At 40.1% G+C, this 16182-nt stretch overlaps 1 protein-coding gene across 1 annotated transcript in view; it reads right to left on the bottom strand.

Moving 5' to 3' along the window:
• Positions 1–16182, bottom strand: part of ksr2 (kinase suppressor of ras 2) — a 304655-nt gene that overhangs the window by 196992 nt on the left and 91481 nt on the right. Inside the window, exon 4 of the mRNA XM_048555715.2 lies at positions 14022–14526. Within this exon, the coding sequence (XP_048411672.1) occupies positions 14022–14526 (505 nt within the window). The remainder of the gene's footprint in view (positions 1–14021; positions 14527–16182) is intronic.

Here is a 16182-nt window from a genome sequence, read left to right as displayed (position 1 = left end):
TCCAATAGATCAGAGTTGGGTGAAATAATTATTCATTGACTGCAAATTTGTTGTTGGGTAAAAGAAAAGCAACCACATTTACAAATTCTGAGGAAAGGTCACCAGACCCAAATTGTTTAACTCTCACTTTTTCTTCTTAGATGCTGCCAGACCGGCTGAGCTTTTCCAGCGACTTCTGTTTTTGTTCCTGATTTACAGCATCTGCAATTTTTATTTTACATTTACAAATGTGATCTTCTATTTGCAATTAGGCTCACTGCTGCCACCTACGTGCTGGTGTTAGGACTGATAAGGGATCATACATTCTACAGGCCTCTTGAGGTACAGAGCAATAACCCCAGGAATTGGTGGGTTATTTTCCCCATATTGCAAGGGGAACTAGGATAAGTTCTCACACGATACTTTTACCTTTGTTCAAAGATGGGATGAATGTCAATTTAGGCGAGTTTTGCTTTGTGAACTCTAGAGAGCTACCTTGCCTAATTCTCTGCTACCCACCTCATTATGTATGCACTATGTCTCTACAGAACCACACTTGAGCTTTCAAGTAGTCACCATGGTCGAAACACTTGCCAATGCCAGGGCAGTCTGACTTTCATGCCATGTTTGAAACCCAGCTCTGCACCAGGTCAAACTCTGTCGGCCAAGAATAACCATTCACAGTACACGTATTGGCTGGCAAGTGAAAAGTAAAAACTTCTGAAGGCCCCAGGTGGCAAGGGTGAGATTTCATTAGAAATGCATCGTCACTTAACATTTTCGCCTGATCAACTATCATAACAGAGTTGTGCATAAATATAGAGTTTTGGACGTTGAGACCAACTGATTCCTGTGATCCCAGCAGACTTACATGTTAAGAATATGCTCAGCTCATTTTCTGTGAAACCACACATTGGCTGCAAAGGATTAGCATGATCTCTCAGAAGTCATCCATGTACTTTCCTGTCAATGTCAAATACTGCTGTCATGGTGAACAGCTTTAAATTGAAGGCATCTTCAAAGCTCCTTACACTTTTGGGAATGCCCCTTGCAGGACTCTGTAATGCTGTTGAGGGTTGTAGTGAAATTCCTATGCTTTGATTGTATGTTCTCCAAGGTTGCCAGTATGATCCATGCAGGTATCCAGAAGAAAGTTTTGTATTCGGCCAGCTTCGTGTATACATGTGACATCAAGCTGAAGACAGGCCACTCTGCTGTGTGGTACAGAACACTGGGCCTATAGGTGCCACATCAAAGTTCTGGAATGCTTGTACCAAAGAGAATGGGAGAGGGCTGAGAATGTCAAATTTACTCCCACAGGTGGAATCCGAGCTGAATCATATTGATGCTTTCAAGAGGAAACTCAATAAACATACACAGGGAAATAACTTGTGCCAAGAGGTCAGCTGTGTGTCCAAAGTACCAATTCAAGGATGCTGTCAGAAAAAGACACAAAAGCCCTCAACATCATTCATAACAAGTGGGAAACTCTACCTAACGGCTGATGCAAGCAGTAACACCAGTGATAAGCAGGGGTCCACCACGGGTCAACCTGTGGTTTCAGAAGTGCTAAAAGCAGTGCCCAGCAAGGCATCAACAGTGATCATCCTACACTCCTGGCAAGGCACCAATTCACATGTAATACCTGTGGCAGATTTTACCGTGCCAGAATTGATCCATTCAGCCACCAAAGGAAGTGCAGCAGATGACCCCATCCTTCTTCACCAAAGATCTGAGGCTGCATTCCCAGCATCTCTTGCAGATGAAAGGTTGGCCATCCTTATAAGCACAAGGGACCAGAGAAGCGAGGCAATGCTAACCGAGTTAAGGAAATTAGCAGTACAGAAATATGGCCCCTCAAGGCTGCACCATCTTTCAACATGAACATGACAAATGGGTGCAGCTTTAAAAGGATCATAAACATGGCTGGAGTCAGCAGCTTAATGTGACATACATTCTATGAGCCAGACCTTCCGAAGAATAGCAATCATTGTCAGATTGCTACTCTATTTGAATATTCTCTTGACTGAATGATACGCTGCACTCCGTGGTAGGTGATCCCAGCCTTGCTTCTCATCAAAGGCAAAGTGTGGTGCCCCACTGATATCTATCATAGCAGATTAGGGAGATGACAAGGCCCCACCCCATGAGCTGACCATGGGAAGTTCAAATGTCCAGTTTGAATATAACTGCATGAATAAACGTTAGTAAACAGATGTATGGGTGAATGATGAATGAATGAATTGGTATGATGGCTAGAGGCTGAGGAAAGTAGGTACGTGTGTGGGGTATTTTTGGTCAGTAGGCTGTGTGGTTGAGGTGGTTGGTGGGTACGGTGACATGCAGTTGAGTTCAGGTCAGTTGGTGGGGTAGCTGGTCTCGGGGAGGGGTAATTGGAGCAGTCAGAGTAATCGGACATGTTAGGGAGGTAGTCAGGGATTGTGGCTGTAGGTATTGAGTCGGTTGGGGTTGGGGGGGGATGCTGTTAGTCACAGGGTCTGGAAGCTTATCAGGATTCACTGTTAGCAATTGGTGTGTCAATTGTGTAGTTATCCAAGAATTCATTTGGATTTTTTTTGTCTAACATTTCGTAAGTGACTATTCGGTTGGTAAATTGGAACTGTCCGATGTCTCCAATTCTATTCGGAGTTGGAGATATTCATGGAGGATCCTAGGATGCAGGGAAGTTGTTGATTGGAAGGTCAAGCTTCCTGGTTAGTTCCCATGTAGGTCAGCATGTCAGGACCTCCACAAGTTCCCAGCCTGCATCTTGAACTGGCCTCTGACAATCTGGAGACCAGAAGACTTGGATCTCTGTAATTCCACACAAGAATACATTGATTTCAATACAGATGTACCAGTTAAATAAAGAAAGACAACTGGAACATGGTTAGATTTTTGAAATGGGAGAATATCAATCAGATGACAAATTTCATGATTTTACCTGAAAAAGTGCCAAGTGACAAATCTCCAGATTTGTCATTCGTATAACTGTATATCTTCTCCACGTAAAGAGAATTGTACTTTTACACTTGGTATAACTACCGAGCTTATGCAAAGGGAGCTATGTCACTGTGACATCAGATCACACGGAAATACAGCCAGGGTCTCAAGGGCCCCAGACAACATACCACCTTTTACCTCTCTCTCTCTCACTCTCTCTACGGAGTTATATTCAATAAAGCCTGTTGCTATTCACTTACAAGACAGTAGATCTCCTACCACTACATTCTATATTCAGTTGTGAACTATTATAACACTCATTCTCCAATATTCCATTTGTGTTTCATGATTATGACTTAAAAAAGCAGGGTGTATCGTGCACAAGTGCATACAATTACAATAGACATAGTTGAACTGGTCTATTTACCATTAATATATTGGCTCTGAATTGAACACCTAACAATCCAGTGGAGATGATTCTCACTAAAAAAAAGTCATTTCTAAAACCAATGGTTATGAGTATTTCTTTGTCCAGCTAACAGTGTTTAATTCCACATAACTTGTATAAGTGTTATCGTTTTCACAGCTCCTTTAAATTTTTACTAATATTCTCCATTTTTCTAGCGATCCTATTCCTAGCGATCTTTTTAGACCATTAATTTTGGATATTCCTAAGTAAACTGGCTTCCAAGTGACTTTAATATTATTCAATTCATATGCCATTAATTCCCAGTATTCCCAAATATTAATTAAGTGTTGCTGGGAGAAGACACATTTTGAGAAGGCTTTTTGACATGCACTCATCAGGACATTTTGTAAGAATCCCAATTCACCAGGAAAACCTACATTTATACTGCATAAGAGGACAGTGCTGACTGGTAGAGGCATTGCCATGGACAATTGACATTGACATTGTTTGAATTTTAAATCAGGCAATTTCGTTATGATGGGCAATGCATAACCTTGAGAAATGAACCAGTGAAGGCAGGCCCCTATTTTGTTGAGACTCAATGTGTGTACGCGTTCTTTCTGACTACAAGTAGAAGGGCTCTATGTATTAATAGTTTCCATGTGCTTCACTACGAGCTCAAAGGACAATCCTAAATTGATTGTCAGTACAATTCTTCACGTCCTCAGCATTATCCGGGAAATACTATCCAGAATCACATTTAATGTTGGACATTATGCTGCAAGTTTTGTAAACACAGGCTGTTGCAAACAGTCACTATCTTGCTTGTTGCAAAAAGAGAGAGTGATATGTTGTTTGATATAGACTACCAATCTTTTGGACATAAAGCCTCCACACATATGGCAATACAAAGACGTTGAAACTTAGATAACTGCCTTGCTCATTTGTGTGATATGTAGAATGTCTCTGGCTTTTTGGTTAATATTAATTAGTTGATTTCCTTACTTTTGTAAAATAACTAACAAACTTCCCCAAAAGTGATATTCAATAATATTTAGTTTCAGGCAAATCATTATTTGAGCAGATACCCCAAGTTAACTACCTTTACCAACCTTTCTTGACTTTCTTCCAATTCCCAACTGAAACTTTCCAGCAGTGCTCCTTCATCCCTTTCAACAGTGCCTAGCTGTCGTCATCCTCTTGAGACTGAATTGAAAATGTTAAAATATAAAAAGGTACTCATGTGGCAGGTGGTTGGTAATCTTCAAGCTAATCTTCACTGAAAATGATCCAGAAGAAGCTGCCAATCCCTTAAAGATCTTACTGTTTTGAAGCTCAGCTGAAAGAAAGCTAGGGTTGGGTTTTAACCATTCCTTCCTCCTGTGTTTTGCATCCGGAGATGCGCATGATAACAGATGGAGTATTTTATTGATTTCATTCGCATATAAATCAGTTTCAGAAACATAATGAACATAGCTTTTTTCAATAAAAAGTTAAGTTGATAGTTCTCTGGGGTCTCCTCACATGATTTTATGGTGATGGCGATGGCCTCGTCGTACTACCACTGGACTGTTAATCTAGAGGCCCAAGTAATGGGGAACCAGGTTCAAATTCTGCCACAGCAGATGGTAGAATTTGGAATCAATAAAATTCTGGAATTAACAGTCCAATGATGACCACAAATCTGTTGTCAATTGTTGGAAAATGAAGAAAATCTGGTTCACTAATGTCGTTTAGGGAGGGAAACCACCATTCTTACCTGGTCTTGATTACACGTGACTCCAAACTCACTGCAATGTGATTCGTTGTTAATCGGCCTCTGGGATGGGCAATAAATATTGGCTTGGACAGCGATGCCCTCATCCTGCGAATGAATAAACTTTTAAAAATCTGTGCTATCCTGATTCTTAACTCAGGGCTCCCATGCTCTCTTCCACTGTTCCTTCTTCATATCAGTGATTTCTTCCACTCATCATTTACTCTGTTAGTCATGATTTCATGCTGATTACATGTCTTTGCAACTTACAGCATATCTCTCCCACAGTGAACGTGTTCAACACCTCTAACTCTTCCATGCCCACTAATGGGCTAATGGAAGACTTGATTGAAGAATTTTAAGAACTGAAATAAAGATACAATTCCTTCACATCTTCTGCAAGTCCAATTCATGCAACATCATTCTTTCATCCCATTTGATCTCAAAATCCTCCAGCCGGTTTCTTTACCTCCCTTGCTCAAGGCCAAATCTTCTTGAATACCAAGTTGGTCCAGAGGTTAAATACTGATACCACACCGGAGAAAATTCAGCTAACATTTTTGTTATGCTCCCAGGCAAGTTCAAAAGTGCTGCCATCAGAGACACAAAATGGTCTGAAAATTCAAAACAATGGAATCAGTAATGGAGTTACCCAGGTGTATGCCTAAATTTGCCTGTCCAGGTAATGTGACTGTTCAAAATCTCTGATCTTAGCCCAAAAGTCAGAGACCCAAATAGAAAGTAAGGAGCGAAAGAGTCAAAGCAGAAATTAAAGAAGTGAAACTCAGAAATTTGATAGACATTGTAATGGGACAATGTATGAAATAAAACAGAACAATGCCATCAAAAAATCCACAACTTTTCAATTTTTGTTACAGCATGACTTGGGTTTGGAGAGGATGGAAGATTTCTTTGAACTGAGATGTGAAATTTGTGTGAGTTGTATTCACAACGTTATCCAGAATATTCAGTCACTGAACAGGCATTCTGTGAAACTTCGGGTAGCTTCACAGACATGCAACAGTCAGCAAAAAAAAACATTCGTGGAAGATGGAAAAATCCAGACGGCAGGTAAGTGAAGAAAAATGAAACAAAAAAGAAACAGAAAAAGAGAACAAAATAAATTTGCTCATGAGAAACAGACGATAATAATTGAAGATAGATGAAAAGAATTAGGTGAACTTAACATCGAATATACTGATGCAAACGCAGAGATATATGTATAAATATGGGATTGATCTATCACCTTGCATCATACGCATTTACATCTCATCTAACAAAAACAGGAATACAGGCAAAAAGCAAAAGATGGGCAAAACAATTCTTAATTTTTGATTGATATTACAAATTTATTTTGCAGTTTCTTGCTAATTTTATTTGCTTATTTCAGCAATTATTTATTGCTGAAAATGGATTGAGCCAATAAAGTCCTCAGTGAATCATAATGAAAATAAGTTACAAACTCTCATATTGGTCTCCATAGAATCAAAAACCATCACTGTGAGGCCATGGTCCTATCTCTAGCTTTCCAAGGAAGCATAATTTTTCACATTTTTCCAAACAGTTGGAAAATGTATTTTCAAGGCACTTCATATTTCCAGAGTGCATTCTCAATGGGTGAAGGGACACAAATTCACTCCTTACATTTAAAAATCAAAGTTATTCCCCAAACTCGAAAAGAAGTATAACTGCATAAAGTTTTGCAATAAAGTGCTGCCTTTAGACTAAACACCACTTTGCAGAATACCTCTACTATTTTCACATGACCTACCCCATACTTCTTTCTGTACCTTTGCTTACAAAGATTTAGCTTACATTAACGTAGTTTATTCATCATCCCTGCACACACTGCTCCTGGTCTGCTCATGTCTCAATTTTAGAATTCCCATTTCCATGTTCAAATTCTTGCATGGTGTCTCTCTTCCCAACCTCTGTTAAATCTGCTGTCTGATAACCCTCTCAGAAATATGGGTTCCTCCAACTCCAATTTTTTATTCATTCCCTGCTTTCACCAGTTGATGGTCCTGCTGGTTGAGGTCACTCTCTTCCTATTTACAGGTAAATCCTTACATTCAAAAGGCCATAAGAGTCATCATGATCAAAGTGTCCATTAAGCAAATCAAGTTTGTTGCTTACTTATTTTTCCTTCCAAGCTAATTTCCTTCCTCATGCTGGGAAAGTTTGTCCTGAGGAAGCAGGTTGTGCTGGATGATCTTCAAAGAACAAGCTCAGAATCCTAGTATTCTCACTGTTCCAAATGGGCACTAAAAGTTAATTCCTTTCATTTAGCAACATCTAATTACTGTTCCAGCCATTGAGTGTGGAAAAATTTGGTCCAAGAGGGAAAATTTACTCACTTGAGGCTTTTATTGTCTCTCCATCATTCTGTTTGATATTTTAAACTTCATCCAATTTTCTGCTATACCTGTTTCATTTTCTGTGTATTATTTATTTCATTCTTCTCATTCTGTTCATTTTACTGTCTATTTCCAAGCTGTTCTGTACTTTTAACCTCAGTGTCATTCAGGGCTATTTTAACTCAGCTTTCCAAGTGACTTCCTCGCCTTAGGCACTGTTTCTCTCTAAAGTGGCCATTTCCTACACAGTATCATCCCTCCTGCATTCCCTGGGGTGAAACATGCCACTTCCGCTTATGCTGTTAGGCAGTGGGTAAAGCATGTCTGTAGTTATCAAATCAGAGACACTGCAGCCTGGAATGATGAGTAAGTCATTTGCAGCAAACAGGATGGAAACAGCAATAATTACTTTGAAAAAACTGCAAACTATCATGTAAAAGATCCACATTCACCCAATAATTACCCAAATACAACTAACACATTCCATATTGCTACATCAATATCAAAAGTATAAAGTGACTACTGCTTCATATTTTCTGAATTTGAAATATTTCTCAAATAAAAAATAGTTACGAGCATTCCTCAAATCATGCTTAGAACATTAAGAATGCACAGAAAGTCAGTTTGATGAGATTGAATAGCAATAGATTCTGAAAGTGAGATGCTCCACAGTTACACAGTAAGAGAGTCATAGAATCATAAACAAGGGAACTGACCATTCAGTCCAACCAGTCCATGCCGATCTTGTTCCCAAACTAAAGTAGTCCCATCTGCCTGCTCTTGGCCCAAATCCCTCTAAACTTTCCCTATTCATAAACTTATCTAAATATCTGTTAAACATTGTAACTGTATCTGCATCCATCACTTTCTCTGGTAGTTCATTCCACACACAAACCGCTCTTTGTGTGTAAAAAAACGTTTCCCCTCATGTCTTTTTCAAATGTTTCTCCGCTCGCCTTACAACTACGCCCCTTAGTTTGAACACCCCCACACTAGGAAAAAGATCCTTGTCATTCACCTTATCTATATCCCTCCTGATTTTACAGACCTAAAAAAAGTCACCTGCCAATCTCCTACACGCCAGTGAAACATGTCCCAGCCTTTCCAGGCTACTTTTATATCTCAAGCCCTCCATTCCCAGCAATATGCTGGTAGTTCATTTCTGAACCCTTTCCAGCTTTAATATCCTTCCTTTTACAGGGTGACCAGAACTGCAAACAGTACTGCAGAAGAAGTCTCACCAACATCCTGTACAACCTCAACATATGACATCCCAACCTATATACTCAATTGTCTGTGGAAATAAGGTAAGTGTGCTGAATGCCTTCTTAATCACCCTGTCCATGCAAACTTCAAAAAATTATGTATCTGAATCCTTAGGTCTCTGTTCGACAGCTTATTATCACAATTTAGGAGAAAAGGAACGTAATGTGTACTCCAGACCCATTCTTCATCATATTCATAACAAGCCAATTAAAAATAATACCTCTGAATGTAAATGCAGACATCTGAAGGAAAAATCCATATTAGAATTCATTAACACCTGTTATAATTGTTGATTCAGAGATCACATTTTATTCCACAAGGATTGTGTTAAATATCTCTCAATATGATTTTGTTGAGATAAAAATTACGAAAGTGAACAGGAAGCCAAAAAGAGGCATAAACCCTGATCTTTCAAGTCTTTTCTGAAATTGGTGAAAAACCACAGAAAGCTGACCTGCAGTTTTCTGATAGGTGATTGTGGCGCCTTGCAATGGGTAAGAAATAGGGAATATGGTTTGTTGTGAAAGTTCACAATACATGATATAACAGAAAATGTGAAAATAGAATCAATAATTAGAAAATAAATGGTGAATAAAAGTGAGAGTTTCTCAAGCCAGTAAATAAACAGACACAAGCATTAAAATCAACATTTATATTGATCTTTTAACTAATAATGTTGAATTCCTGGACTTACATGAATAGCTTTCACAGACAAGCTAATTTTAAGAGGCATCAGAGTCACAAATCAGTCAGGCATATATTGCTAACACATGAGATCTGATTTTGTTTTCTAACAAAAAAATAACAAATACACACTTTCTGTGATGGATTGGCTAATAGTAGCATGTTGAATATCTGACATTTTCATTTGGTAAAATGAAGTGAAACTAATTTGGAAGTGTGTGCATACAATTATAAAATTATTGTGAATTTTCTGATACAAATCAAGTCTGTAATTCAAATTCAATTTATGAAGCAGGTTGCATCAACTTGATTTGCATTCTCTTTGAGGTTAAAAAGTTAAGAGGTGATTTAATAAGTAAAACGGAAATTGACAAGGGACAGGGAAACCAGTTCCTCTCCGGGAAATCTAGGAACTTAAGCGTAAAATTAAAACTTAAGTACTTAGGCTAAGCACGAGTGAAATTAGTAAGTCTTTACAAATGAGTAGTGAAAATCTGGAATTCACTCCCTCAAAAATGGTCAGGAAGCTGGGATATATTTGAGATTGATTTTCAGGCATCAAATGTAAATAGTCGAAAAGTGGCAATTCAGATACAAATCAGCCAAGTTCTGTATCTCAACTGAATGATCAACTCCTGTACCTATATTCTCAAGATCACTGATTTTTATTTTTGCCCAATGTACCCACAATTAGTACCTGCAATCATACTGTAACAATTAGATCTGTAAACATATAGGTGTCACCAATGCACTTCATTGTCCCAACAGCAGTTTGGTTATTAGATTTTATTTAAAAAATAAACTGCAACTCTTCAGGGAAGAAAGCATTCAATTCACTGTAAGTAATTGGGAACACCATGATTAGTTGCTCATTTTTGTTTTCAAGGCCTGGTAAACACATTGAGTGATATTTTCATCATGCCTATTGTTTTTGCACAGAATTTATTTTTGCTATTTCAGCGTATTACACTATTCAAATAAAATTTCCACTGTGTAAATCCATTTAAAATTTATTTTTTCCAAGGGTCAGTACAGACACAATGGGTTGAACAATCTCCTCCTGTACTGCAAAATTTTATGATGGTACAATGCTATAAAATTGTTCCATTTCTGCATTTTAGACCATAAGACCATAAAACATAGGAATGGAAGTAAGGCCATTTGGCCCATTGAGTCCACTCCATCATTTAATCATGGCTGATTGGCATTTCAACCCCAGTTACCCACAATCTCCCCACAGCCCTGAATTCTTTGCGAGATCAAGAATTTATCAATCTCTGCCTTGAAGATATTTAATGTCCCGGCCTCCACTGCACTCCGTGGCAATGAATTCCACAGGCCCACCACTCTCTGGCTGAAGAAATGTTTCCTCATTTCCGTTCTAAATTTACACCCTCTAATTCTAAGGCTGTGCCCATGGGTCCTAGTCTCCCCGCGTAATGGAAACAACCTCCCAGCATCCACCCTTTCTAAGCCATGCATCATCTTGTATGTTTCTATTAGATCTCCCCTCAACCTTCTAAACTCTAATGAATACAATCCCAGGATTCTCAGCCATTTAATTTATGCAAGGCCGACCATTCCAGGGATCATCCGTGTGAATTTCCGCTGCACACACACCAGTGCCGGTATGTCCTTCCTGAGGTGTGGGGCCCAAAACTGGACACAGATGAATGCACAAAGAAAACATGGAATGTCAAGGAATGGTTTCCCAGAATTTGAATGATGTGGGAAATGGCGACTCAGTTGTGAAAATAAGCTGATATTGTAACAATGAGATTCTTGACATTGACAAAAAATCCGACTTTCCATCCAAGGTTTGAACAGTGAAATGAGAAAATGGCCTATGTTCATGCTTTTATGTCTCATTAGTTTCTAATGTCACCTCATTAATATGCAGTTTGTTATTCTTCCACATGGAGATGAGAAACCAGATGGCAACGATTCACACAGTGAATACGTGACAGCTTCAGCTTTCCACTTGCTCACCTGGGAACCCACCTTAGCCAACAGTCCCCAGCATTTCAGAGTTCACTGAGGTAGAGCCCCTTCAATGGATGCTGACATCTGACATGTGCCATCATCACCACAACATCATGCCGCCTTTCAGAATAACTTGCAACAGAGTTCTCCTCCTCTATGCCACCCTCTGGAGCACATTGATACCTCTACATTGGAATGGTGCTGCCAGAACACCTAATGGGTGCCAGGCACCCATCCACCTCAAGCGTCAGCAGGGTGCATCTCAGGGCTCTCAGCAAGACCTGTAAGTCAGTAGGATTACTGAAACCATGCCCCATCACCCATGAAAGGTAGTGGTGTGTATAGAAGTATGTTGGTGAATGCTTGCAGTTCAAGCTAAGAGGAAATCAGTTCCATGCCCTTGAGCAGCCGAGGAGATCTTGGATTTTCTTTATGTATTGTGGCCCACAGGTGCCACTTCTAATGTTCCCTGTGATTATTTCTGTTTCAAGGAGATGACAATCATCAATTGGCAATGACCGATGACATGGCAAAGATTGTTTGTGGCTACGAATTGTATCCCACATAGTTGAACACTGTGTGTATTCCTCATGCAGAATTCGAAGATTAGAGAGGACTTGCATTAGAGATACAATTGCCCTTTGAAGGGCTTCATATTGCTCACAAGTACAGCCCACACGCTCACAGTGAATAAAACAAACACTTCCTTCACCCACTATGGTTGTGGCTGCACCTATTTTGCATGTTCAGTGAGCTTTCATGAGTCACATGAGCATGGGAAGGTGATGCTGGTCGCACTTGACAGAGTGAGCCTTGACAGGCTCAGTCTGCAAATCAAGAAGCCCTCCCTGAATTTCTACATTCCTTTTTTTCTTGCATTGCATGTCGACCCCATCAGCACCGAGCTTCCACACATTCCCACGAACCACTCAGAATTACAGCTTCATCTCCCAACATTACCCCGCTAAGAGCCAGGCCATATAGCTTTGTCATGCCAATGGCTGTGCTGCACTGTCTCCCATCAAGGGAAGGTGGATGTGCCTCTCAATGACTTGTCCCCACCCCACTTTAGCCCAACTTTCCCCTGCAGTAATAATTCATGCCCTCAAATGCAGTATGGTCTCCCCACTCATGTGTTAAATCTCCTTCCTTTACAATTATTGCCCCCTGTGCATCTCAGGACATTGCCTTCAGCGCCAACTTCCCTATAACAGCAGTGCACCCTAATTACCCCCCTTGACTTTCATTGAGCCAACTCCCAGGACTAACCATGGCCAAGCATCCCCTCCCACTCCTCAACAGACTTGAAATGACAGTCCTTACTGACGTTCAGACACTTGGCTGATCTCTGAGCAGCTCCTGATCTGACTGTGATTGCGGCTGGAAGTCTGATTGTGGACCACTCCCCAGACTTGACTAAGATGCACCCACTGGACGGGTCCTGCAGCTGCAGGCTGACTGTAATCAAGCCCCTAAACTGATATCCCAGGCTCCCTTGATTTATTGTGGCAAGAAGGTCTGATTGAAGACTAACAGGAGACCAGTTTCCTTTGACTTTGAGACCTGACTGTCTGGGTGAAGCACATTCAGTGCTTTTTTTGTCCCCACTTCTGCTGGTGGCATGTGGTGCAGATGTGAGACTGACATAGCATTGTCCCTACAGCAACACTTTCCTCCCATTGACTGATCACTGCTGGTAACCAAGACAAGCTGACTGGTTTCGTGTCTGCACTAAAAGACAGGTTAAGACAGAGCACTATGAACTTTTAAACTCCGACTGAGGGGATAAAGTACAAGAAGGTTGGGCAGAGATACTGCAAGCATCCAAGCAGGCACAAGTGAATAAGCACTAATGAAACAATCACAGAGCCCTTAAAAGCACTGTGGTCTGATCTATGAGCTGGCTGCCTTTTCTGGTGCCAACGTTGTAATGTAAGGTGCTGAGGGTGCATGCCAATGTGCAAACTGAAGTGCAGAATGGTATCGTAAGTGGTCAGAGATGTGGCATGACAGTGTGCAGGGGCTCTTACGTGTCCAATGCCAACCACTGTAGGTGGGTGGGCAGTTTCTTCCTCTGGAGTGGTGAGCTGGAGTCACTGGGTACCAACTCTGTTCATATTGGGAACTCTTGTTTTCTAGTATCAAACAGAATTCTCCTCTCGGCATTGAAAATCTCATTTCTGCCAATAACACCCTATTTTTCCAATGCTCATGTTGCTCAGGGGCTGGTGAGTTCTTTCCATAGCTTCTCTCACCGCACTGCTATTAGCTCCCAACTTTAGTAAATTGCCACTGGAAAACTAAATGAGCAGGGGAAAATTTAGCCAAGGCAGACACTTTTAGAGGTCCTGCCACAACACTTTTTTGACCAATATTTTACAAATATAGTTGTTAATTATTTGCAAAACATTGTGCCAGATTTGCACTGGAAGCAGTTACCTCATAATAAAGTGAAAATAACTTCCATCTCTTCAGCTTGATTTACACTATGTTTTTGTCTCCAAGTCTACATAGCTATTGGCAGATATAGACATAATTAATTTCATGTTAAAATGTTTTAATGTTAAAGCAGAATTATGATAATACAAATGGAGGTCATAAAGTTCAAAGAAAAAGAATGATGTACTAAGAGCATTTAACTTACTTCGGCGTTTGCGTTTCTTCCACTCTGTTTCCTAGCTGGAACTCGTGTGATTTACTTCGGTGTAATGCAGTGAAGCCTGGAATGAGGTGAATCAGTTTACGAGAGGTTGGCGGAGGCGTTCCCGGTGGTTTCAGCTTATTCCTTCTCCTCACTGGAGGAGTTCCTGGGGGTGTCATTGTTGTTACTATGGGAGGAGTCCGTGGAGGAGTGTGCATTGCATGCCGTTGTCGTGGAGAAGGTGGCAGAGAACTTGGTCCACTCTCAAATGTAGGGTAAAGTCCAATTGGATCTCCAATGGTTAGTCTATCTGTGTATGTACAAGTGGGTCCCAGCACAGGCACTGAATGGAAGTCTTGCTGCAGGAATTTTGATGGGAATTTGGGACTGTGCGCAGTATGACATCCAGGCCACTGGACGGGTTCTGCTTGGCTGACGGGAGTGTTCTCTTCGCCAGTTTCTGTTGTAGGCCACTGGATAGCCCAGTCCTGGCTGGAGTGGCTACTCCCTGCATTTCAAAAGCAAATTACACTTATTATATCGACCAAATACAAAAACAATTTGCATACAATTTTTCCTGAAAAAGGAGTAGCAGATTATGTTGCCTCCTTAAAATCAGAAGTTAATGAAGTTGAGGCATAAACTCAGCTTATATCCTGGTAACAGGTTACCAGTGGGTTGAAATTGCATTAGTGCCTAATGGAGCACAGGAGTAGGTTAAGCCATATTGCTGAGTAAGTTCTCAAGTAAACAATTTCCAGTAAACACTACGTGCTCTTGTGCAAACCATTGTAACTTTCTTTTTCTCATTCCCATTTTCTTTTTTTTTCTCTGTCACTTTTTCTTCTTGAAATAAGCTGTGAATTCAACCCACATTATTTTATAAAAAATGCTGGCTCGCATTATTCTGATTTGATTGTTAATTTGATAAAGCATTTAACGAAGTTGTATATTTTAGGATAGGTGAGAATCAGGAAGTTTTGCTGCTCAAGGTAACAAAGTGTGAAGTATTGCTGCTCAATTTTGTTAAGCCATGAGTTTATTTTCTCATTAGTTTCGGGTGTCTCTCCCAAATGAAACCTTTGCCAGGTGCATCAATCAATGCAGTTGAAAAATAATCTCCTTTCAGTTACTATAACAATGTATGTTTAACCTATTCTTGCATTATATTTTCCGCACTTAAAAACATACAGCATATGTTTGAAATATTTTGATGTGATTTATTACGACTATAAGTTCAACTCCAGGAAAACACCCCTGGTCTTTTAATGACATTTCCAGTGTTTACAGCATCCATTTATGTGACCACTCAACATCAGCCTTAGATTTCATCCCAAATAACTCCAAATATGGGTCAGTTCTGTGCTGTGGGCCTGTCAGGTCCTGAACTGAGTCCGTCAAAACTGGTTCATTTGGAATCTCCGACATCAAAGAATTCACACTTTGATTCCACGAATGCGGGCTGAACTCAATTTCAAGTCCTACAAGTGAAAGCAGAGTGTTCTAGTTTATTGCACCACCCAGATCCAATGTTCATAATCATCTATCATAGTTCTGAAATCACCACTCTGTAGTAATAGGAGAAGACAGCTCTACAAAGCAAAATTCAAATACCGAAAAAATATTTATCATCAGATCTATTATACGCGACTGCTGTTATCCTAATCACACTCCGTACATTTTCAAATGAAGCAGCTTTATTGTTTGGATGACACTTTCTCACTTTAATCTTATGGCGTTGATTTTATTTAAATGTAAGCAGGATTCTAGATATATCCCTCTGGTTATTATTAAGGAATTCCAAAAGGGATCTACTTAAAGTCCAGTGATTGACGTAACGATGTGGTATATAAGCCTGACCAAAAGAAAAAGATTTCTCATCACAGCTTTCCCAAATGGAAAACACAGTCACCTATTAAAAGGCTTTGTCCAGATTAATGTTTCCCCCAGTAATAAACATAATATGATATAGCTCTTATGGACTACAGTCGCATGGTAGTTATGTTATCTTCTTTCACAAGATGTGGGAGTTACTGACTCAGCCAACATTTACTGCCCATTCCTAATTGCCCATGAGAAGGTGGTGGTGAGCTGCCTTCTTGAACCACCTCATCCATTTAGCTTAGTACACCCACAGTGCCTTTCTAAGGAGGGAGTTCCAGGG

The sequence above is a fragment of the Stegostoma tigrinum genome, chromosome 26 (assembly GCF_030684315.1).
Source record: "Stegostoma tigrinum isolate sSteTig4 chromosome 26, sSteTig4.hap1, whole genome shotgun sequence".
Lineage (NCBI taxonomy): Eukaryota > Metazoa > Chordata > Chondrichthyes > Orectolobiformes > Stegostomatidae > Stegostoma > Stegostoma tigrinum.
This window is presented reverse-complemented; position numbering and strand designations above follow the sequence as displayed.